The sequence below is a fragment of the Scyliorhinus canicula genome, chromosome 12, assembly GCF_902713615.1.
Source record: "Scyliorhinus canicula chromosome 12, sScyCan1.1, whole genome shotgun sequence".
Classification (NCBI taxonomy): Eukaryota; Metazoa; Chordata; class Chondrichthyes; order Carcharhiniformes; family Scyliorhinidae; genus Scyliorhinus; species Scyliorhinus canicula.
This window is the reverse complement of record NC_052157.1, coordinates 60,671,404-60,696,555: the sequence shown is the minus strand read 5'-3', so window position 1 is coordinate 60,696,555 and position 25,152 is coordinate 60,671,404. Positions and strand designations below refer to the sequence as shown.

The 25,152-nt window shown below is 48.7% G+C and overlaps 1 protein-coding gene and 1 non-coding gene across 8 annotated transcripts; both read left to right on the top strand.

Moving 5' to 3' along the window:
- Positions 1-200: 200 nt before the first annotated feature.
- Positions 201-24,188, top strand: LOC119975244 (sodium channel subunit beta-4-like). Of its 7 annotated transcripts, XR_005462691.1 has the most exons (8): positions 201-372; positions 658-715; positions 1,579-1,923; positions 11,000-11,038; positions 12,942-12,980; positions 14,618-14,712; positions 22,793-22,904; positions 23,883-24,188. XR_005462691.1 is itself a non-coding variant. In XM_038814920.1 (7 exons), the coding sequence occupies exons 1-7, from the start codon at positions 352-354 to the stop codon at positions 23,893-23,895; spliced, it is 627 nt and encodes a 208-aa protein (XP_038670848.1). In that variant the 5' UTR covers positions 201-351; the 3' UTR covers positions 23,896-24,188. The 7 variants fall into 7 exon arrangements, 6 of the variants coding, with proteins under 6 accessions (XP_038670848.1, XP_038670850.1, XP_038670849.1 ...); XM_038814920.1 differs by lacking the exon at positions 14,618-14,712; XM_038814922.1 differs by lacking the exons at positions 11,000-11,038; positions 14,618-14,712.
- trnal-aag lies at positions 19,581-19,654 on the top strand. The gene has a single exon. It is a non-coding gene; the product is annotated as a tRNA-Leu (tRNA).
- Positions 24,189-25,152: the final 964 nt, after the last annotated feature.

Genomic DNA, 25,152 nt, shown 5'->3' with positions numbered 1-25,152 from the left:
GGGGGGGGCGGGGTGATAAATAATGATCCCGCCTCTGTCAGGAAAAGCCGGGTAAGGGATTTCAGTGAAACAGGAATCAAACTGGCTTTTTGAAGGATTCTGCTCATCTCACACCCGGAGGGAGAAGGAGGAGTGACCGGTAATGATGATTGATCCTCACCCCCCCCCCCCCCCATGCGAAATGAAAGGTAACACTGAGTGTTTTCGTGTCTCGCAGGGCCATTCTCCGGCGCTTCTAATGTTTCTGGGGTGGGGAGAGGATTTGTTGAGTTTGGGGTTTCTGGGCTCAGGCTGAGCAGCGGGTCTCCCCCTCTCAGTGAGGGTCTGGGTGCTGATCTGTGTGTGGAGCGAATGGATGGGAAGCAGCTGCAGGTACTGTCAGTGTCTCACACCCGGGGAGGGGGGTCTGGGAGAAACTTTCCTTCATCTTCACCACCAGATTCTCTGGCCCCCTCTGAGATCCGGGACAGAGTTTCTTCCATCTCTGGGGTTTGTGATCCTGGTTCACCCAACCTGTCCTTTATAAATAGAAATCATACAACCGAGGGGGAGAAACTTATGCAAATCCAAAATAAACGCCCAGTTGTTGGGAGCAAACTGAACCTGATCAGGAAGTGACTTTGTTGTCAAGGGGGTAACTGTGTTTTCTTGTTGCAGGGCCACAATTTACACAAACTACTCCTGCTGCTGCTGAATGTTGTTGATGCTGTTTCAGGTAAGTTGTGACTGCTGGAACATTTCAGCAGTGATCAAAGGGTGGGGGGATCAGGAATTCATCTTGCTTTAAGGTGCTGTGTGTACTGCAACTGGAGCCATTGAGGGAGTGGACATAGGAAGGTTCACATCACGCAGAATGATAATGAGAGCTGAAAAGAAGTCAGTTAATAGCTTCACATTAACCCCTGAGATGTGAACAGTGGGATCTGAATACTGAGTAACACTCGGTGACATTGGGATAGGTGACTGGGCTCCAGAAGGACTGGGATGGGGTCCTGAACTCTGGGATCATGAGTCTTGAACAGTCCTTGGATCAAACCGAATATATAAAAACAGAAAGTGCTCTGCAGGGCTGGCAGCATCTGTGGAGAGAGAAACAGTTAACATTTTGACCATCAGGTGCAGCCACACGTGCTACACAGTGAACTAGTCTGGTCCCCCACGTGTCCAAAACCCTTTCTTGTCCTCGGGTACCCCCTCCGCACCTGTTCCTATCTTTACACTTCAGGGTCAGATTTCTGCTCCTGAGCTCCACCTCACATTGTGCATCCCCCCACCCCCCAGTCTGTGATCTCTCTCCCAAGGGGAGGTGAACAATATCCTGATGTGTTCTCCCAGCATGGAAAATGTGATGCAAAGTGCTGTCCAGCTGCTCTGTGCTTACAAATATCCAGCACAAGCTGGTTTTAATTGAAGGCCGTTAATGCTGGAGCTTTAAACTTCCCACAGAAATAAAAACAGTGAGTTCCTCATCAGTGCTTCTTGTAAGTCCAGCATCCCAGTGTAACCATGTGAAGCTTGGGATTTAATGTACAAGCAGGGAGGTTATATCTGTGGATAAATCTTTTCAATCTTTTCCAGGTGACTCACCTGTCCCAGTTTCTGGGTACCTTGGGGAGCAGGTTGTGCTGCCCTGTACCTACAAAGGGAATGTCCCAGTCTCCGATTTACATGTGATTTGGGGAATATCGCTTTTTGAAATTTTACACAAGTTTGTCGATGGAAACGATGATTTGACAGAACAAGACGCACGTTTCAGAAACAGAACAACCCTGTTCAAAGATCAACTGGAACAAGGAAACTGGTCAGTTCTCATCTCTGACCTCAGAAAGTCAGACCAGAACAAATATGAGTGTCAGATTTACAAGAAGAAAGAGGAGGTCCATTATTTGTTGAAATCTAATGAGGTCCACCTCTCTGTGACAGGTGAGAGGTTTCTGTTTCAGGGATTCTATTTTTAATCTCTGATTTCCGTGGTTCAATAGTGCAGTGATTATGTTACTAGATGAGTAATCCAGAGACCTGAACTAATAATCCAGAGAATGAGAATCTGGAAATATAAAATTGGTCCCAATAAAAGTGACCATGGAGCTGTTGGATTGTTGTAAAACCCCATCCAACTGGTTTACTAATGTCCCTTTAATCAATGGAGCGATAGAATTCCTACAGTACAGAAGAAGGCCATCAGCCCGTCAAATCTGCACCGACCCTCTGAAAGAGCTTCTTACCGAGGCCCACACCCCCACCCAAGCCCATAACCCCACCTATCGGGCCAGTTCGTTGGACATACTCAAGAGAGAGCTGGACGTGGCCTTTGCCACTAAAGGGATCAAGGGGTATGGAGAGAAAGCGGGAGTGGTGTACTGAATTTGCATGTTCAGCTGTTATCATATTGAATGGTGATGCAGGTTCAAAGGGCCGAATGGCCTACTCCTGCATCTAATATCTATCTTTTTTTTGGGAAAATATTTTATTGAGGCATTTATAATTTTAACCATCAGGTATCAACAGGGACAAAAGAAGATAAACAACACACCCATCCAATAACAAACCCCAACCAACATGGCTTACACAAACAGGACCTCCTTCCTCAGCTTAATTTTTGTTTTTCTCAAAGAAGTTGCTGAACGGCTGAAACCTCCGGGCAAACCCCTGAAGCGAACCCCTCAAGGCGAACTTGATTTTCTCGACTCTGAGAAACCCCGCCTTGTCGCTAAAACATACCCCTGACTTTGGGGGCTCTGAGTCTCTCCATCCTAGTAGGATCCGTCTCCTGGCGACCAAGGTGGCAAAGGCCAAAACATCGGCCTCTCTCAGCCCTGGGCTCCCGGATCTTCCGACACGCCACAGATCGCCACCGCTGGACTCAGCACCACCTTCACCATTAAAACTTCGGACATGACGTCAGCAAACCCTTGCCAGATACTCCTCAGCCTCGGACATGCCCAAAATATATGGACATGGTTCGCAGGTCCTCCCGCACAGCGCCCACACCTCTCCTCCGCCCCCTCAAAGAACTGTTCATCTGGGCCACAGTCATGTGCACCCTGTGGACCACCTTAAATTGTATCAGGCTGAGCCTGGGGCACGATGAGGATGCATTGATTTGCCTCAGGACCTCCTCCCATAATCCGGCCTCCAACTCTCCATCCAGTTCTTCTTCCCCCTTTCTCTTCACCTCCCCTATCGTGGCTCCCACCCACTCCATCAGTTTTTTGTATATCTCTGAAACCTTCCCCTCCCCTACTCCTACTCTCGACGCCACCTTATCCTGTAGCCCCTGGGGTGGCAGGTCCGAGAAGGTCGAATCCTGTCTCCGAACAAAGTCCCTCACTTGCAGATACCGGAACCCATTACCACCTCTAACTCAAACTCCTCTTCCAGGTCCTCCAAGCTCGGGAAGCTCTCATCAATAAAAATCTCTTGATTTCCGCCCACTGCCACCTCGGGAGCCCCCCATCCAGCCCCCCCGGAGCGAACCGATGGTTACCACATATCGGTGCCCACACCAATGCCCCCTCCAGCCCCATGTATTGCCGCCACTGTCCCCACACCCTCAGGGATGCCACTTTTTTTTTCTGTTTTTATAAATTTGGAGTACCCAATTCATTTTTCCAATTAAGGGGCAGTTTAGTGTGGTCAATCCACCCACTCTGCACATCTTTGGGTTGTGGTGGCGAAACCCACGCAGACACGGGGAGAATGTGCAAACTCCACACGGACAGTGACACAGAGCCAGAATCGAACCTGGGACCTTGGCGACATGAGGTAGCAATGCTAGCCACCGTGCTGCCCCAGGGCTGCCACTTTTACTGGGCTTCTGGACTACCGGGCCGGCAAGAACGGCAGAGGTGCCATTAACAGTGCCCCCAAACTCGTGTCTTTACATGAAGCTGCCTACACCCACTCCCAAACTGACCCCTCCCCCACTACCCACTTCCTGACCATCCCAATATTCGCCGCCCAATAATAATTTCTAAAATTCGGAAGGGCCTGCCCTCCCACCCCATGCCCCTGCTCCAGCAGCACCTTCTTCACCCGCGGGGTTTTACCTGCCCACACAAATCCCGAGATGACCGCATTTACTTTTTTGAAGAACGCCTTGGGGATAAAAATTGGAAGGCTCTCAAAGAAAACAGGAATCTCGGGAGGACTGTCATCTTCACTGTCTGCACCCGCCCCGCCAATGACAGCAGGAGCGCATCCCACCACCGAAAGTCCCCCCTGATCTGTTCGACCAACCGACCCAGATTCAGCTGGTGCAGCAGTTCCCACTCCCGTGCCACCTGGATACCCAAATACCGAAAGCTCCTCCTACCACCTTGACCGGCATCTCTCCCAATCTCTTCTGTCCCTCGCCCGAACGCAAAGACCTCACTCTTACCCATATTCAATTTATACGCCGAAAACCGACCAAATTCCCCTAATATCCCCATTATCCCCTCAATCCCACCAGCGAGTCTGAAATATATAGCAGTAAATCATCTGCATATAGCGAGACCCCCAGCCCTCCACCCACCCATCCCGCAATATCCCCTGCCAGGCCTCCGATGCTATCAGTGCCACTGCCAATGGGTCCACAGCCAGGGAAAACAGCAGTGGAGAAAGTGGGCACCCCTGCCTCGTCTCCCGGTGCAGCCTAAAACAGTCTGAACTCACCCGGTGCGTCTGCACACATGCCACCGGTGCCTGATATACTGGACCCAGTCCACAAATCCCTGCCCAAACCCAAACCGTCCCAAGACCTCCCACAGATATTCCCACTCCACTCGATCAAAGGCGTTCTCTGCATCCATGGCGATCACCACCTCCACCTCCCACCCCTGCAGGCATCATGATCACGTTGAGTAATCTCCTGATGTTGGCCGCCAGATGCTTCCCCTTCAAGTAACCCATCTGGTCCTTCCCTATCTCCCCTGGCACACAATTTTCTATTCTCGAAGCCAAGATCTTAGCAAATATTTTGGCATCTACATTTAGCAGGGAGAGCAGCCTATGTGACCCACATTGTTCCGGGTCTTTATCCCGCGTTAAAATGAGGGAGATTGAAGCCTGTAACAAGGTCGGGGGGGGGGGGGAGCACTCCCAGCTCCCTTGCCTCGTTAACACTCCTCATCAGCAGCGGTCACAACACCCCTGAGAACATCTTGTAAAATTCCACCGTCATCGATCCTCCTCCTGTTACCTTTTAGAAGCCCCTCCCCTGTCAGCAGTATGTCCCCTCCTCTTTCCCCCCCACAGCCATCAAGTCTCCAAAACAACAACCTCCCCACCCCGCGCTAACCTCCCGCTCACCCCCCACTGCGCTTCCGTGAACTAGCCTGGCAGCCCGCCCATAGCGCCTAGAATCCCACCTCCCACTGATTTCCCCCCCCCCCCACCGTCCAATCAGCCTGCTAGTGCGAACAAAAACATCCCCACCCGAAGCTCAATCGAGGAGAACAACCCCCCGCCCATCTTCCAAAAAAGAACAGAAACAAACCTGAAGCAAAATAATGGCGCCAAACACGTTGTAAACACAGAGCAAAAGCATCTCCACCAAAGTTCAATGTCCTCCTTTTCCTACCAGTCCATTGTCTCAGGTAAATTCCATCACCCCCTCCGAATTCCCAAAGTATAATTCCCGCCTCCATAGGTCACCCACAAGCATGCCGGGTACAGCATCCCGAACTTCACCCACTTCTTGAAGAGGCTGCCATGGCCTTATTAAAGCTCACTCTCCTCCTGGCCAGCTCTGCACCCAGGTCCTGGTACACGTGGATTTCACTGCCCTCCCAGATGCAATGCCTCGTCTGCCTGGTCCATCTCAAGATCCGATTCTTGTCCAGGAATCGGTGCAATCGCACCACCATCACCCTCGGAGGCTCGTTCACCTGGGCCTTCCTCATTAGCGACCTATGCGCACGATCCACTTCCAGAGGTCGTGCAAATGCTCCCTCACCCAACAGCTTCTCCAGCATCCTCCCCACATATGTATCGGCTCTGCCCCCTCACCTCCCTCCAACAGGCCCACGACTTCTGCCCTCATGACCGGTTCTCCAGGCCCTCGACTTTCTCCTGCAGCCGTCTTTGCTGATCCCCAGCCCCATCTCTGCCATCGAGGCGAGCTGCTCCTCATGCTCCCCCACCGCTTCCTCCACTTTCTGGATCACCTGACCCTGGGCCTCCAACCTTGTCTCCACGCGGTCGATCACGGCCTTAATCGAGTCCACTGCCCTGGCCACGTCCTCCAGATTCTCCTTTGCTTTTTCACGTTGCTGCGTGAATTTCCCGATCAGGAAGCTCACCAGCTGCTCTGTTGGCCACTGAGCCGGCAGGGCCACTCCCTGCCTTACCGCCATCTCCACATGCGTCGCAGACACTGCACCAATTTTTGCAGTCTGTTCCCCTCTTTTGCGACTGCTTCCGGTCCTCAGCTCCATGAACCAATGGGCCACTCTCTTCTACCAGCACTCCTGCACCTTATTCCCTCCACATCCACCGTTAACTGGGGAAAGGGCCTGAAAAAACTGCCACGAGCGGGAGCTATCAATTGTGCGACCACTCACACCATGGCCTCCATCGGAAGTCAATGAATATTTATGTTTCTAATCTGCACATCTTTGGACACCAAGGGGCAATTTAGCATGGCCAATACACCTAGTGTCCACAAGCACCATTGAGGCATTCTGTGCCCAGTGGGCGTCGCAGGGTTCGGGATGCTTTATTGACTCCTTTAATTGTACTCTTATTTAATGTTTTTATGTTTCTGTTGATCTTTGTTACATCCGGGCAGTGCTCCTATCAGGAGTGGCCCTTTTTTGCTTTATCCACAAGTTTGTTTCCATTGTTATATTCGGTTGACCTCAAAAGATTGGCCAATCCACCTAACCTTCATATCTTTGGACTGCGGGAGGAACCCGGAGTACTCAGAGGAAGCCCACGGAGACACGGGAAGAAGATGCAAACTCCATGTTTACCAGGATATTGCCTGGTATGAAGGGCATTAGCTATAAGGAGAGGTTGGATAAACTCGGTGTGGTCTCACTGGAATGACGGAGGTGAAGGGGCGACCTGATAAAAGTCTAAAAATTATGAAAGGCATGGACAAAGTTGATAATCAGAAGCTTTTTACCAGGGTGGAAGAATCAATTACTAAGGGACATAGGTTGAGAAGAGATGTGCGAAGGAATTTTTTTTAGAGGAGATATGCGTAGCAAGTTTTTTTGCAGAGGGTATAGGTGCCTCGAACTCGCTGCTGGAGGAGGTGGTGGAAACAGGTACGATAGTGATGTTTAAGGGGTGCCTTGACAAATATAGGAATACAGTAGTCCCCCGTTATACCGCGGGTGTTCTGGTCCAAGACAGCCACCCGCGTTGTATCCGAGCCGCGGATATCCAAAATGGCGGATATCCAAATGAATGAACGAGAGGAAACATCGCTGACTGTGCTGAACATTGCTGAATGGAAGGGCGTTTTAAATAAAAAACATCAAAGTTCGTTCAAGTCTTAAATTTATTAAAATATATACAATATATACATACAATAATATACTTAAAATTGTACTTACAAGCATATTTTTAAAAATCATTTAAAAAAGTCTGTGAGTTTCTTCTGGCACATCCCCTTCCTCATCTTGACTTGTGCTTGCCTCTGGAGGTTCTTCAGGTGTAGGATGTATATGGGGTCGAAGTCCTGTTGCTCTGTGTATGCTATGAGCCACTTCAGGTGCGTGATGGCATCCGAGTGGCTCTTTGCCACTGTGGGCTGGAGTTCTTCTTCTTCTTCTGCCTCCTCTTGGGTGACCTGGTCAATGATCTCCTCCTCTGTGAATGTTTCTGCGGGCGCCATGTCGTCCTCTGCTGCTGACCACCTGTTCACCCAATCCTGGAGTGTTAGGTTCTCATCCAGGTGGTCCTCTAGCCTCTCCTCAGCTGCCCTGGTCTCTGCTTCAGTAAAGCCTACAAAGTCCTCTTCATCCGGGTAATGCTGGGGTCGTGGGAGTGCTGCTACTAGGGCCTTGTTCCAGAAGTTGGCGATGGTCTTCTCCGTCACAGCTCCCCAGGCCTTCCCTGCCAGATAACAGGCATCCTTGATGGTAATGGCTTTCAGGTAATCTGGGACAGTGAGAGGAGAGTCTATAATTTCCAGGATCAGTTCCTTTTTGTACACAGACTTGAAGGTCTGAATGATGCCAGCATTACATGGCTGGATCTTGCTGGTGGTGTTCTTTGGGAAATAGAGCACTTGGATCTGCCCATCCCTGGTCTTGAGAACATCTCCCTGAGGGTGGGCTGAGCAGTTGTCCAGTAGGAGTGTGGCCTTCTGCGGTAAGTTGCGGGCACTAAGGTGGTCCCTGACACTGGGTACGAAGACCTTGAAGAACCACTCCTCAAATAAGGAAGCTGTCATCCAGGCTTTGCCAGAGTTCCGGTAGGTAATGGGTAGGTTCTCCATGTTGATGTGGTGAAAGCATCTAGGAGACTTTAATTTGCCCACAATCAATGGCTTCAGCGTGTGTGTTCCCGTGGCATTGCTGGCAAACAGGATGGTGAGCCTGTTCTTGGCTTGCTTGTACCCCAGAGTCTTGTGGGCATCATCCTTGACAGCTAGGGTCTTGTCAGGCAGCATCTTCCAGTAGAGCCCTGACTCATCTGCATTGTAGAGTTGCTCTGGGGTCAGCTCCTCTTGCACCATGTAGTTCTTGAGGATGTCGGGAAAGGCTGCTGCTGCTCCTGAGTCGGCGGATCTCTGTTCACCACTGATGGTAACTGCACCTATCCCATGTCTTTTCTGGAACCGATGGAGCCAACCCTTGCTGGCTACGAAATTGCTGTCCTCTGGGTGGAGCTGGTGATGGAACTTCTCAGCCTGTGTCCTGATGATAGGTCCAGATAGGGGGGTGCCACCAGACTGTTCCTGGACAAACCAGGTGAACACAGCGTTCTCCAAGTTAATGTCACTAGCGTTCCTTGCCTTTTTCCTGGTAAGCCCTTCACTCTGAGAAACTGTCCCAACATATGTTCTTAAATTGGGCTCATCTTTCACCCACCCACGGAGGGTTGACTCTGGTACACCAGTCTCTCTGGATAATTTTGCCTTTGTTTCGCCGTTTCGAAGCCGGTCTATCGAATGTATCTTTTGCTTTACTGTGTAAGACTTGCGCTTAAACATTTTGAACGACAGTAACTGAACTCGAAGATACCTGCACTGGAAAAGGTATCCCTTTTATGGCTGGGTAATCGGGCTAATCGGTCGCGGCTACTCATCGCGGCTAATCGTTCTAATCATCGCGGGTAAAAAAGGTGCTGTTTCAAAAAGAGTTTAAAATGAGTCAAGTAAGTTGGGGTCCATAAGCCCCCCCCGCCGCATATCGCGAACCGTGGTATTGCGGAGCGCGGTATAACGGGGGACTACTGTAGAGGGATATGAAGGGATATGAAACCCAGAAGTGTAGAAGGTTTCAGGTTAGACAGGCAGCATGGTCGGCGCAGGATTAGAGGGCCGAAGGGCTGTTCCTACGCTGTACTTTTCTTTGTTTTTTGTTCCACACAGACAAGGCGAGAATTGAACCCGGATCCCTGGCGCTGTGAAGTAGCAGTGCTAACCACTGAGCCATCGTGATGCCCCTGCTGTCTTTTTATTTTGTTCGTTCATGGGATGTGGGCATCGCTGGCTGGACCAGTATTTATTGCCCATCCCTGAGTGTATTTAAGAGTCAACCACATTGCTGTTGGCCTGGAGTTACATGTAGGTCAGACCAGGTTCGGATGACCGATTTCCTTCCCTCAAGGACATTGGTGAACCAGATGGCTTTTTACGACAATTGGCAATGGTTTCATGGTCATCATTAGACTTTTAATTCCAGGTTTTTTATTGAATTCAAATTTCCCCATCTGCCGTGGTGGGATTTGAAACCAGTTCCCCACAGCATTACTCTGGATCTCTGGATTACTGGTCCAGTGACAATATCACTTTGCCACTGCCTCCTTACCAGTCTGGTCTATATGTGACTCCACTCCCACAATAACCTGGGTGAGGTGGCCCGGTATGTCAGAGGGAAGTTCGAAATGAATCCATTTTATAATATACAAGGAATGAATCAACAATGGCTGTGACCCAGGTCTCGAGGAAACACAGACACGCCCAGCCCAGTCAACATTGCAAAGTCCCCCCACTAACATTCTGGGGACTGGGGTCCAGGTTGGGAGAGCTGTGTGACATAGTCATACTCACAGAATCAATCCTACATCCCAGACTCCTCTGTCGCCATCCTTGGGTATTTCCTGTGCCATTAATTTATTATAATAATAATAATCTTTATTATTGTCACAATTAACCCCATGAAATCTCACAGCTTCAGGTCAAACATGGGCCTGGAACCCTGCTGATTATCACCTACTGCCCTCCCTCAGCTGATGAACCAGTTCTCCTCCATGTTGAACATCACTTGGAGGAAGCACTGAGGGTAACATGGACGCAGAATGTACTGAGTGAGACTTCACTGTCCATTATCAAGGGTGTCTCGGTAATACCACCAGTCACCGAGTTGGCCGAGTCCTGAAGGACAAAGCTGTCAAACTGGGTGATGGAAGGAGTTAATGGTGCTATTAAGTTGCACTCACTCTCCAGAAACATCCTCCTTCTATCTCCAGATGTTGGGGTGCCGGAGACGGGGCTCAGAGCACCTCTCAGGCAGCTTTTACAAGACCCAGTGCACTTGCCTTGAAAGTGTATCCCAGTAAGCCCAGAATCCTGTGTGGATTCTCTCCACAGGGGAGATGTAGGCTGCTGGGAATAATCCTGCTCAGGGTAACTCTGGAAAACGTCCATTCTACCCCTCACAGTGAATGCAATCCTGTTGGACGTTCCACTCTGCTGACCCTGTTCATGATCCGATATGATCAGTTTGAACCGAGTCTCATTCCTCCCTGGATGTGTTTCCCTAAAGTCCGATAGAGTCTTTGAACATTTCTGCAGTTTGTTTAACACACAATACTAAATACATGATGTTTTCTTCAGAGCGAACTCGGACACCCGGACCAAACACACCTGTACCAGGTAAATCTGTTTCTAAACTACTCAATGTGTTTTCAGCTCTTACATTTGATCATGCTGGATTGACAGGTAGTAATATTGGAAGGTTTGATATGCTGTGTGATATTTTACCAAAGAATGATTGTGTGAGAGTGAGGGGTATGGGTCACTTACCTGTAACTGGTCCTTAAACTACCTGGAATAGTTATTTCTGGTTCTGAATCTCACCTTCCTGTCCCTCGGATACAGCGCTCTGAAGGTTCCTGATTCCCACTGGCATTAGTGTTTCTGGAATTCTGTGTGAAAAGTCTCAGTACAATTTTAACCAAACCCTCCTGTTGGGAAACTCACGGGATTGGGTCTATAAGTGGTTGATGTCTGTGGAGAGAAACATTGACCCGGATATAAACCGGCATTCCGCACAATCCTGTGGGAAAAGTGAATTTTATATATGTTTTGCAATTTACTTGTTTCGAAGTGCGGCACTGATATATTTTCATTTAAAATACTTGATGACCAGAATTGTTCTTGTTGCACAGGAAACTTGTCATAAATAGTACATGCCTGAACTTTAAAATTGCCACAGAAATGTTCCATCTGTCTCCCGGTGTTGGGTGCAGGAGGTGGGGCTCAGAGCACCTCTCGGGCAGCCTTCACAAGACCCAGTGCATTTACCTTGGACGTGTATCTGTAGCCACCGAAGTTGGCCATTTCCCTAAATACAAAATGGAGGAACGCAAAGCATACAGGATAAAATGGACAATGTTTGCAGCCCCAGTAGGCTGCACCTAGCAGGTGTGGATTCTGTCTGCTAAGAAAGCAGACAGCACCGAAACGAACGTTCCGAATACTAATGAGGCAATCACCGGGATAATTAGCATGTTAATGGAACGATTCCAGAGACAATGGACACAATTGGGGAAGTAACTGCAACATTGTAAAGGATACCAGACACTCAGGCACCAGCAAGGTTCGAAAACAAAGAGCCTGAAGGCCCGCCCAGTAGCTAAGGAACAGCCTCAGTATTGGGGGGATTCAAACATATCGATTGGGAAGAGACCCAATCGATTCCAAGCAGGTAAGGGAGTCAGCCCAAAGGGGCGTGGATCCCTGGGACCTATAAAAGACAGGTCCCACACATGGTTCAGCCTTCTCGTCCAGCCCTCCTCTCTCCTTGACCAGCACTCCTCCGTGGACCAGCACCTCGACCAGCTTTTGCCAAGAAGACCTTGAACGCGAGAGAGGAGAGGGTTCGGACAGCAGCCGCCAGCAAGTAAGTGTCTCACAACGATCACTACCAGAGATAGACACTCCTGACCCCTTTTAACTTATACCAACCTGAAGTCTGCAGACCAGAGCAGAGCAAGAGGCCTTGTTCCCTGACCCGGCAGTTCCTTCAAGATAAGTATTCGTTTATTTAGTGGTAGGAATAAGTTTAATCCTTTTAGCGTGTGCATGGGTAGTTATTATAATTGTATTATAATAAACTCAGTTGTTTGGACTTACTAATTGGTGTATGGTTTTATTGCTTTGAACTTCACCTTGAACTTGTGGCGGTGTCTTAACGATACCTGGCGACTCCAGAGCTAGGTAAAGAAACAGCCAGATTGAGTGTTAAGCACACTCACCCAGAACGACCAACATATCCCAGTAGGCCCAGGATCCTGTGGGAATTCTCTCCATAGGGGGATGTAGGCTGCTGGGAATGATCCTTCTCGGTATCTCTGGAAAATTACATTCTACCCCTCACAGTTAATCCAATCCTGTTGGATTTTCCACTCTGCTGACCCTGTTCCTGTTCCGATATGATCAGTTTGAGCCGAGTCTCGTTCCTCCCTGGATGTGTTTCCCTAAAGCCCGACAGAGTCTTTGAACATTTCTGCAGTTTGTTTAACACACAATACTAAATACATGATGTTTTCTTTAGAGCGAACTCGGACACCCGGACCAAACACACCAGTATCAGGTAAATCTGTTTCTAAACTACTCAATGTGTTTTCAGCTCTTACATTTGATCATGCTGGATTGACAGGTAGTAATATTGGAAGGTTTGATATGCTGTGTGATATTTTACCAAAGAATGATTGTGTGAGAGTGAGGGGTGTGGGTCACTTACCTGTAACTGGTCCTTAAACTACCTGGAATTGTTATTTCTGGTTCTGAATCTCACCTTCCTGTCCCTCAGATAGAGAACTCTGAAGGTTCCTGATTCCCACTGGTGTTAGTGTTTCTGGAATTCTGTGTGAAATGTCTCAGTACAATTTTAACCAAACCCTCCTGTTGGGAAACTAACGAGATTGGGTCTATAACTGGTTGAAGTCAGTGGAGAGAAATATTGAGCCGGATATAAACCGGCATTCCGCACAATCCTGTGGAAAAAGTGAATTTTACATACGTTTTGCAATTTACTTGTTTCAAAGTGCGGCACTGATATATTTTCATTTAAAATACTTGATGACCAGAATTGTTCTTGTTGCACAGGAAACCTGTCATTATAAATAGTACATGGTTGGTTTAGCTCACTCGGGGGCTGGTTTAGCTCACTCGGGGGCTGGTTTAGCTCACTCGGCTAAATCGCTGGCTTTTAAAGCAGACCAAGCAGGCCAGCAGCACGGTTCGATTCCTGTACCAGCCTCCCCGGACAGACACCGGAATGTGGCGACTAGGGGCTTTTCACAGTAACTTCATTGAAGCCTACTCGTGACGATAAGCGATTTTCATTCAGGGGCTGGTTTAGCTCACTCGGCTAAATCGCTGGCTTTTAAAGCAGACCAAGCAGGCCAGCAGCACGGTTCGATTCCCGTACCAGTCTCCCCGAACAGGCGCCGGGATGTGGCGACTAGGGGCTTTTCACAGTAACTTCATTGAAGCCTACTCGTGACAATAAGCAAATTTCATTTCATTTCATTTCATTTTTCTTTAAGCTTGCCACTGCTCCTGTACTCATCCTCTCACTATGAAGGCCAGTGAACCATGTGCCTTCTTTACTACCTGCTGTGCCTGCATGCTTACCTTCAGCGACTGGTGTACAAGGACACCCAGGTTTCGTTGCACATTCACCTCTCCTAATTTATGGCCATTCAGATTAATAGTCTGTCCAATTTATTTTGCTACCAAAGTGGATAGCCTCGCATTTCTCCAAATTATACTGTATGCTGTTCATTTGCCCACTCACTCAACTTGTCCAAATCACACTGACGGATCTCTGCATCCTCCTTACAGCTCACCCTCCCACACAATGTGGTGTCATGTGCAAATTTGGAGATATTACATTTTGTTCCCTTATCTAAATCTTTATACTGTGAATATCTGGGGTCCGAACTCCAATCCCTGCAGTACCCCACCAGTCACTGCTTGCCAAATTGAAAAAGACCCGTTAATTCCTACTCTTGGTTTTCTGTTTCAGATATTCTGTATTTAATCTCTTATTTTCTGGGTTCGGTAATGCAGTAGTTATGTTACTAAACAAGTAATCCAGAGACCTGGACTAATAATCCAGAGAATGCGAGTTCATAAGAACTAGGAGCAGGAGCCCCTCGAGCCTGTTCCGCCATTCAATACGTTCATGACTGATCTCATCTCTGTCTCATCTCCACCATCTAGGACGCCTCTTCAGCTCTCAACAGTGGCTGAGAGACTGAACCAGAGCCGTAACTTTTTAAGGTTTAAGATGGTGCGGAAAGATCGATTCATTCCAGGTGTGATAATATGAGAAATAGAGCTTTGTTATTTTATAAGGTAACTTTATTCAAAGAAAAGAAAACAGTAGTTAAACTTTTAAACAATAACCGATTGCATGTAGTTTCTCAACTTTAACACACTAGTTCCCATTAAACAGCACTTTAATTAGACTTGCAGCGCTCGTTCCACTTACACAGAGAGGTAAAGGCAATACTTGCATTTTACGAAGCAATCTTTCTTCTGTTAGGGACATTCGTTCAGAACCTTTTTCCAAAGTATGCCTCAGTGACAACTTTCATGATCTCTCCAGTTGATTTCCAAAGCCTTCTGCCCTGTATCTGTTCAAATCAGTATTCTCTCTTTTTGAGCCCTGCCTAGCGGCTCAAATAAAGGTTCTCTGCTGGGGTTTCCAGACTTGAACCCGCCAACATTATCTTGGTTTTTTTGCACGCTCCCCTTTATACAAAAGAATAGAGCCATGCTATTGATATGGAACTAACCTCCCATTGATGGGCAAAGAGGCCATCGGACTCAGTAATTGGCTAAAAGCAAGTCAGAAAGGAGTGCCCTGAAGAACAATGAATCTGGGGCATCCTGTGTATTCAGCCGCTCCGGGGCTGAAAAGAGGCACAAAACGCAGAAGTCAGGAGAAGCGAGTGAACGAGATGGCGGACCCATGAGGCGAAGAAAAGTCAGCCATACCAGAACAAGAGGGACCAACAAGCTGCACATGGAGCTCCTCCTTGCTTGAGAGTGGATGGAAGAAGTTCCTCGCCATGGAGCTAAGAGAGCTCAAGGAAGACAAGGCTGATATAAAAGCTGTCATCAAGGTGGAGGTCGTGGTGGCCCTGGCCACCATTCATGTGGACCTGGAAAGCCAGAGAGGCAACTGGAGGCCCTGGGGAACACAATCATTGAACTGGAAAGGGCCTTAACAGACCAGAGTAACCGGTGTGTCGCCCGAGAGATAGAGATAATGAGGTTGGTGGAGACACAGGGAAGTCTAAAGGGGAAGATAGAGGACCAAGAGAACCGGTCAGGGCGGCAAGCTCTGAAAATAGTGGGCCTGTCAAAGGTCCAGATGCTGGCTAATCTGGTGGGAAGAGACACTTTCCCTAACCTTCCAGAGATAGATGGAGCCGACCGCTCAAACTGGCTGAAACCCAGTGCCGACGAGCAGCCAAGGACTATAATCACAAAGATAGAGCAATGGTGGCCCTGTTCAAAAGTGAGGTGAATTTTGGGATGCAGTACCTGGCCAAACTATGGGTCACTTTCCAGGACAGAGAGCATTACTTTACAGCCCCTGCAGACACGGATAAATTTGTCCAAGAGAATGGGGTGGAAGACAGCCACAGATGCAATGGTGAGGCGTTCACCCGGAAGACTAAAGCACCAAGAGACAATTTGAACGGCACTGCGCCCCCTCGCTCTGAACCTGGGAACCAAAACAGGTGAGGGAGGGGTGGAGAAGATATGTAGCGAACGAAGGGTAAACTTAGATCGACCCTGGGGGGGGGGAGTGGCCACCACATTAGCCTGAAAGCTAATGGCAGGAGGTACGAGTGAGGGGGAGGGGGGGGAACATAACCCGGCAGAGAGAGAGCATCTGGCGACGGCGGGGAGGGCGGTATACACCACCGATTGGGGGGGACAGTTAGGTCGGAATGTTCCCATCGGGAGACAAGCAGCCGATGCCGGTGTGAAACCGCATCCCACGCCAGGGGGGAGAATCGCGGGAGGGTCGGGCGAATCACGCCATGCCGTCCTGGCACCCCCCGTGATTCTCCCACCCCCCCTCCAAAATGGCGTGTTGTTTTTCGACAGGCCGCTCGGAGAATCGCCGGGAATGATGCGGCCAGCGGCGCCTAAGTGACGTCAGCCGTGCATGCGCAGGTTGGCCGGCGCCAACCCGCGCATGCGCGGTTGTCGTCTTCCCCTCCGCTGCCCCGCAAGACATGGCGGCTTGATCTTGCGGGGCGGCGGAGGGAAAAGTGTGCGTCTTTTAGAGACGCCGGCCCGACGATCGGTGGGCACCGATCGCGGGCCAAACATCTCCTGAGCACGCCCGTAGTGCTCGATCCACCCTCTGCCCTCCACAGGCCCCACACAGAGGTCATGCACTGTTTACGTCGGCAACGACAAGTGTGGTTGGGTTTGGCAGGCCGCTCGGCCCATTTGGGCCGGAGAATCGCCGTGAGAAACGGCGACCGGCGATTCTCCGAGCGGCCTATCGAAAAATGACACGCCATTTTGGGGGGGGGGGTTGGGAGAATCGCGGGGGCTGATTCGCCCGGCCCTCCCGCACTTCTCCCCCCCCCCCGTCGTGGGGTGCGGAGAATCGCGCCCTTAGAATCACAGAACTGTTACAGCACAGAAAGAGGCCATTTGGCCCATCTTGTCCAATTCAGCCCTAGGACACCCAGGTGCCCTTTCTAATACCACCTTCCTGCACCAGTCCATAGCCCTGTAGCTGAGAGCACTTAAGGTGCAGATCCAGGTACTTTTTTAAAAGAGTTTAGGATCTCTGCCCGGAGGCAGCAAATTCTAGACTCCCACTACCCTCTGGATAAAAATGTTTCCTCATGACCTCTCCACACCTGCTGCCAATTATCTTGAATCTATGTCGCCTGGTTCTAGAATTCTCCACAGGGAAACAATTTTATCCTGTCCACTCTATCTCTTCCTCTCGTAATTTTGTACACCTCAATTAAGTCACTCTTCTTTGTTCGAAGGAAAATAACTCCAACCTGTTCAATCTCTCCTCATGGCCACACATTTCCAGTCCTGGCAACATTCTTGGAAACCTCCTCTGCAATCACTCCAGAGCAATAACATCCTTCCTGTAATGTGGTGATTAGAACCGCACACAATCTTCCAGTTGTGGCTTCACCAGTGTTTCGCACAATACTCGCATTATATCCTTACTTTTATATTCTATACCTCTGCCAATGAAGGAGAACATTCCTTACGCTTTCTTAACAACCTTGTTTACTTGAACTGCTGTCTTTAGGGACCTGTGTAAGTGTTCGCCAAGATCTCTCATTTCATCTAACCCTCTTAGTATATTCCCATTTATTGTGTACTCCCTACAACTGTTCGACCCCCCCCCCTCATAAAAGCATGACCTCACACTTCTCTGTGTTAAATCCCATTTGCCACTTTATCGCCCACTTCACCAATCCATCTACATCGTTTAAAAACATTTTTTTTTTTCAATTAAGGGGAAATTTAGCGTGCCCAATTCACCTACCCTGCACATCTTTGGGTTGTGGGGGTGAGACCCACGCAGACATGGGGAGAATGTGCAAACTCCACATGGACAGTGACCCAGGGCTGGGATCGAACCCGCATCCTCAGCACCGTGAGGCGGCAGTGTTAACCACTGTGCCACCGAGCCACCCAGTCATCTACATCGTTTTGAAGGTTATAGCTATCCTCTACACTGTCTACCACTAGGCCAGTCTTAGTGTCATCTGAAAATTTCCAAATTAACGCTTCCCACATTCACGCCCAAATTGTTAATATATAACACAAACACCGAGGGTCCCAACACCGAGTCCTGTGGAACTCCGCTTGAAATAACTTTCCAATTGCAAGCGCAGCCGTCGACCATCACCCTTTGTTTCCTGTTACTTAGCCACGTTTTATCCAGTTTGCTACTGTGGCCATCTAAAATGGCTACCCGCAAAGGATAAAGGGAATTATGGTCAGGTTGGGACACAGACAGTACACGTTGTATTGTGCAAAGGGAAACCAGACCTAATTGAAACTCACACCTGCTAAAGGTCAATCACCGATTTCCCCAGGATAATGAGACACAGATCGAAACATAGCAACAGTAGCAGACTTGGAGGCACCTCTCGGAGTGCATACGTGCCTTGGACAATAGCAGCTAGGACCCGCTCAAGCCATCGAGGTACCCACGCCTAATTGGCCAGAATCGATTAGGGTGATCAAAACCCTATCGATATATTGGATCCCGACTTGGGACCGGCAAAAGATCGGGGGATAAGAAGAACTGCGCAACCAGCGTTCGGCCTCTTTTGGGATCGGCCTCTGCCCCTACCAACTGCAGCCCTCGACCAGCCAAGTTCAAGGACTCGCGATCGCTGCCTGAAGGACGAGCCGCAGCCGAGACGAACCTGAAGACTTCCAGCCAACACGCGTGAGGATGCAGATAAAGGCCTTGTCTAACCTGCACAGAGCCGGTCACTTGGAAGTTAAGTAAAGGTCATTTTCGTTGTTAGGTGTAGTTTAATAAGTAGCCACCTGTAGATTATTACGCATAACACCAAGCCTGTGTTTAATAATAAACAATAATTGAACTAACATACTGCTTGTGTGATCATTTGTCCAATACAAGAAATGTACTCACGTCTTGTGGTTCAGGTAAAAGATCAACACCACGTTGCCCTGTAGCCCATGGGCTTTCACTTTCTTGACCAATGGGGGACTGCCATGTGGGACTTTGTCAAAGGCCTTGCTAAAATCCATGTACACTACATTACTGCACTCCTTCATCAACCCTTCTTGTCACTTCCTCAAAGAACTTCACTTCCTCAAAGTTAGTAGGGAAAACGGTGGAAGAGGCAGAACCTCTTCCAAGGAACAAGAGAGGCGGGGGGGGGGGACTTTAGGCTGGCTACAACAGGCCACACATAGCAACAAGATACAAAATGGCACTGCAGACAGCCACTATGGTGGGTCCCCAAACAAAGGGAAACCCGGGATGCAGGGGCTCACCTTAATGACATACAATAGATGGACAAAGGGAAATGCTCGCGCAGGGCCTGGCCTCATGGGGAGTATAGTGACTGCAGCCATCTTGGATGGCCTCCTAACAAACGGAAACCCCGATAAGTATGGTTGATCCCCACATACCGGCCGGTTAGCTCAGTTGGTTAGAGCGTGGTGCTAAGAACGCCAAGGTCACGGGGTCGATCCCTGTATGGGCCATCCTCTCCTAGGGGCTGGTTTAGCACACTGGGCTAAATCGCTGGCTTTTAAAGCAGACCAAGGCAGGCCAGCAGCAGGGTTTAATTCCCGTACCAGCCTCCCCAAACAGGCGCCGGAATGTGGCGACTAGGGGATTTTCACAGTAACTTCATTGAAGCCTACTCGTGACAATAAGCGATTTTCATTTCATTTTTTCATTCATTCTCTCCGTGTCCGTGTGGGTCTCATCCCCACAGCCCAGTGTTGGTGAGTTGGCCACGCAAAATTGCCCGTTAATTGGAAAAAAGAATTGGGTACTCTAAATTTTATAAATTTTATAAAAAGTATGGTTGATCCTGCAGCCCGGCTTCATAGTGAGTGCATTAACCGTGGCCATTTTGGGTGGCCCCCGAACAAAGTGAAACCCCGGAGTGCAGGATTGCATCCACAAGGTAAGTATGGTTGATCCCGCGGGTGGGAAGGGAACTAAAGCCCCCCATCAGAATAGCCAACTGAAAAGTCAGGGGACCTAACGGCCCAGTGAAAAGTTTCAGAGTCTTCGCCCACCTACACATACACGCATATATGTACACGGGTGTGTGGATACACGTGTGTGTACTGTCATGTGAGAGTACCTTTAAGAAATGGGTGTTTATCAGATAACTAGTGGATGTACCTTTAAGATGGCTGCAGTGATGTCAGAGAGTGTGCGGAGCTGGGCTGTCTCTGTTTTTACTTTCGCTTTGGGCTGTCTGCTACAGGGTGTGATTTAGTTTAGTTTTGAGAGCTGGCTAGCTGCAGGAAAAGCAAGCAGATGTATAAGGATCTCTCTGCAATCTGAAGACTGTCTCCAGATCATTTGGCTGATTTCAAAGTGATAACTGTTCTCAGTAGTGAATTTAAACCTGGGGTGGGATTCTCTGATCCTGAGACTAAGTGTTGACGCCGTCGTAAATGCCGTTGCGTTTCTCGACGGCGTCACCATAGCCTCAGGAGCAGCGACTCTAACCCCTACAGGGGGCCAGCATGGCACTGGAGCTACCCACGCCACTCCAACTGCAGATCCCGGCGTCAGATGGGCGCCGCGGGTCTGCGCATGCGCAGTGGGACCGCCACTAAATGCGCGCATGCGCAGTGACTCCCTTCTCCTTGCCGGACCCGACGCAACATGGCGTAGGGCTACAGGGGCTGGCACGGGACAAAAGAGGCCCCTAGCCCGCGAGGCCGGCCCGCCGATCAGTAGGCCCTGATTGTGGGCCAGGCCACAGCGGAGGCCCCCCCCCCCCCCCCGCAACCAGGCCGCCCCCGGATGCATCCACGCCGACGTCCCGCCGAGTAAGATCAGGTGTGAATGGTACCAGCGGGACTCGTTTTATTTGGCGCGGCCGCTCGGCCCATCCCGGGGTAGAATCGCCGGGGGGGTGGGGGGGGGGGGCGCGAAGAGCGACCGCCAAATGCGCCGATTCTCCCGATTCGGGCCCGTCCCGGCGATTCTCCAGCCCGGGCTGAAAGTATCCCGCCCCTGATCTGTGTTAAAAAGGATCTTTTGTCTTATGGATGTTGCAAGGAAAGATTAAGGATTACTTAAAGAATACTGTGTTGTTGATAGTTGCTAAGATGTTTACTGTGTGGGTTTATAAAGTGTTAACTCATTTCATAAATAAACATTGTTTTACTTTCAAAGTACTTTAGCTCTCTGAAGCACCACAGCTGCAAAGTGCTCCCCATAACCACAATCTATTCAAAGTTATGGGTCAGGTGAACCCCATGATACACTTTGTGGTTCTCTAAATCCTGGCCCATAACAGTACACACGCATGTTCCTACACATGTGTACATACACATGTGCATGTGTACATACACATGTGCATGTGTGCCTACACCTGTGTGTGTGAACTTTGTGTGTGGGCGTGCACATGTACACACATGTGCACGCCCACACACAAAGTTCACACACGTGTACATGAATGTGATGATACTTACAAACTTAACCAAAACCCTGATGAGCTGGTTCTTCCCAGAGGTGGAGGACAAATGTGAATGGTGTCAAGGAGGCCGGGCCAACCACACCCACATGTTCTGGGCATGTTCCAGACTTGTCAGGCTCTAGGCAGCCTTCTTTGAAGCAATGTCCAAGGTTGTGGGGGTGAGCGTGGCGCCAAGTCCAAAAGTGGCAGCTTTTGGGTATCAGACCAGCCAGAAGTCTGGGTGTTTTAGTTCCTTCTGGGAAGGGGGGCAGATGCCTTGTCTTTGCCTCTCTAATCACCCGCTGAACAACCCTGCTCGGCTGGCGATAAGCCGCACACAAGTGGCACAACCGCAGGGGTCAGATCCGAGGGCAATCGGAGGATCACAGGGAGCAGGAACACGTGGGAAACACAAAGCTCGGACCAACAACAGGCAAGGCAACAGAGGTAGACCGGCCAAATGGGGCCCACAGCCACCAAAGGGAGACCTAACAGGCAAATGTAAAGTGATCCTCATTTGTTTGTGCTTTGGTTTTTTAAAAAATTTCTGTTGTGTAATTATAACTTCATCTTTATTGTTTTTGTAAAATACTGCACGCGGGTAGGACACTTGGAATTTAACGCTCAAACTGAAATATGTAACATAAAATGTGAAAAACAATGATGACATTTTTCTTAAAAAGTCTGACTGGGGCAATGTAACTTGGGCAGATGTGGACATATCCCTCAGACTCTGTGCCAGCAGATTTTTTTGTTCAATCAGTCTGTTTGACCCCTACGTTGCCTGCTACACAGGCGTCTCATTTCTGGATCCAATTTCCTAATTTCTCCCTCGTGTAACATCCTTCATCCCGCTACTAATTAAAAACTTATCTATCAACTATCAGGAAACCTGCTGACCTTTCTGCGTGCTGTTGGGTTCAGTTTAAGAGAGGCTCAGTGCCCAGTTACCTATACTAGTAAAGATGTATCAACATATCATGGGGCAGTGTGTGTGGGTAAGGAGCTGTGGGGACGCCTGGTGTGTGTGTGTGTGATTACTGGTATCTAACTTCCTACATCACTCCAGGACTAGAATTAACCAGGGATGTGTTTGTTCTGGGGATGGTTCTGAAACACTAGCTGCTGAAAGTCTCTGCTGTTAGTTTTGTTAGTGTGTCCTACTCTGTTAACGGCTTCATTCTGTCTCTAGGTCCTGGATTCTCAACTGGAGTAGGAGTTGGATTGGGAATCGGAATTCTTCTTTCTGTTGTTTTTCTTGTTGCTGTAATTGGGGTTCGCAGAATCTTAAAACGACGAAGACGGTGAGTTCTAGAACGTTCCACTGTTTCCATTTTAATCCTGTTTGTGGTTTATAACGTTTTGTTCAATGTTGGTGAACTCTATAACTGTCCGTTCACTGAGCTGTGAGGATGCTTCAATCCACCCTATCATTGAGCAGCTTTATCCAGTCACTTCCAGCTTGTCATCCTCTAGCTGTTGAACAGTCGCCGTGGATTAGAAAGGAGCAAATATTATCCCATTGGAAAGGAGCAAATATTATTCCACTGGGAAAACCAGTGGATGGGGAATATATTTGGAATTTCAGAAGATATTCGATAAGGTGCCACACAACAGGTTGTTACACAAGATTAGGGATTAGGGGATTGGGGGTAATATAACATGGATTGAGGATTGATTCATGGGCAAAAACAGCGAGAACAAATGGTCATTTTGGGTTGGCAGGTGCTGCAAGGATCAGTGCTGGAGCCTCAGCTATTCGCAATAAAGATCAATGATTTTGACCAGGGGATAGAGTGAATTATGTCCAAGTTTACTGAGGATACAGAGTTGGATGGGCAAGTAAACTGTGAGGAGGATACAAAGAAATATGAATAGGTTAAGTGACTGGAAAAGGAGGTGCAACATGGAGCATAATGTGGGAAATGTGAATTATCCACTTTGGTCGGAAGAATTGAAAAGCAGAGCATTGAGGATGAGAGACTGGGAAATGTCAGTATCGTGACGGTTTTGAATGTCCTTGTCCAATGTACATGAATCATGGTTATCATGGTCTCCTTACCAAAAGAAGAGGATGGTATGAATTTGGAGGAGGTGTGACAGATTATTCCTCAGCTGTGCCATGTGCTATTGGAAGAGGCTAAGGCCCAGCTGGAGGATGGATCCTCTATCTCCTGGAGCCCAGCTGGAGGATGGAGTCTGTGCTCCTGAATGGCTCCTTTACTCACTTGGTGTTGGATTCTTTTACCATAACCTGAACTCTGCTGTTTTTTCTCTCCTAGGGATTCAATCTAAATTAATTTAGCTTGAATCTAAATGAAGCCTCTGACATGTCTCTTCGATAGAGGTGACCTGTTCAGGTGAAGCTCGGGGCCTTGTGACAACAGCACCTGAGCATAAGGATGGAGCGGCTGGAGAACAAAACCTTCTGGGAATGAAACTGTTCAGGACAAACTGAGGTTCCACTGCATTGAGCCTGGGGTACTTCTCCCTTTGCACAAACCCCCGAAACCGGCACAGTCTCAGGAGAAACTATCTGTAGCCCAAAGTGCCATCTTTTAACTTGGAATAATTATTCATTGAAAAAATGTAGTGTTCTTAGCATTACATTCAATGACGACATAGACAATTGACTGACCATGGCCAACAGCTCCTTTGGCCACCTCTCGATCTGTGACTGGTGAAACCTAGTTCAGCAGAACCCAGGTACAAAACAATTGTAATCATCACCCTCTTATATGGGTCAGGTTGTTGGGTTCGGTACAGAAAATAAATGGAGGGATTTCCAGTGGTGGCCATGGAGTGAGTGGTCGCACATTTGGTGGCTCCCGTTCGAGGTGGAATTTTCTGGTTCTATATCAGAGAGTGGGTGGAGCTGGGCTGTCTGTCAGCTTTTTACTTTTGTTTTTGAGCGGGCTGCAGGGTGTGTTTTAGTTTTGTTTTCAGTGTTGGAGCTGAAGCCAGACCAAGCAGATACACTGCTGCTCTCTCTGCCATCAAAAGACTATCTCTTGATCATTTGGTTAATTCAGAATTATAAATGTTTTCAGCAGTGACTTTGACCTGATGTGCTTCTGATAAAGGTTTTGTTTTTAAGTCGTATGGATGTTAAAAAGGAAAGCTTAAAGTTTTACTTAGTGTTGTAGTCTTTGGGGGTTGTATTTGAATAAATGGCTGCTAAAATGTTCACTGTATGTTTTAAAAAGGTTAACTCGAATAAACATTGTTTTGCTTTAAAAAATACTTTTCCATTTCTGCTGCACCACACCTGTAGAGTGGGCCGTGTGCTCCCCATACCACAATCTAGTAAAAATTGTGGGTCAGGTGAACTGCATGATATACTTTGGAGTTCTCTAAACCCTGGCCCATAACACCAGGACCTGTTATTCAAGCGGCAGGCTGGCTACAGTCGGATCAAGGCTGCCGTCTACAAGGAGGGGGTGTTGTACCCTGCTCGTCTGTGGATCACAAATCATAATCGGGACTTTTATTTTGATATGCCGGAGGAGGCGAGTGAATTTATCAGAGACCATGGACTGGGAGGTGTGTGAG

What these genes read in the sequence shown, in the direction of transcription:
- LOC119975244 (XM_038814919.1), top strand. Translation starts at nt 352, where the DNA reads ATGGATGGGAAGCAGCTGCAG. An exon ending in TGGATGGGAAGCAGCTGCAG is followed by an intron (nt 373 to 657) that starts GTACTGTCAGTG and finishes TTCTTGTTGCAG; the next exon opens with GGCCACAATTTACACAAACT. An exon ending in ACCAAACACACCTGTACCAG is followed by an intron (nt 11,039 to 11,600) that starts GTAAATCTGTTT and finishes AAATTGCCACAG; the next exon opens with AAATGTTCCATCTGTCTCCC.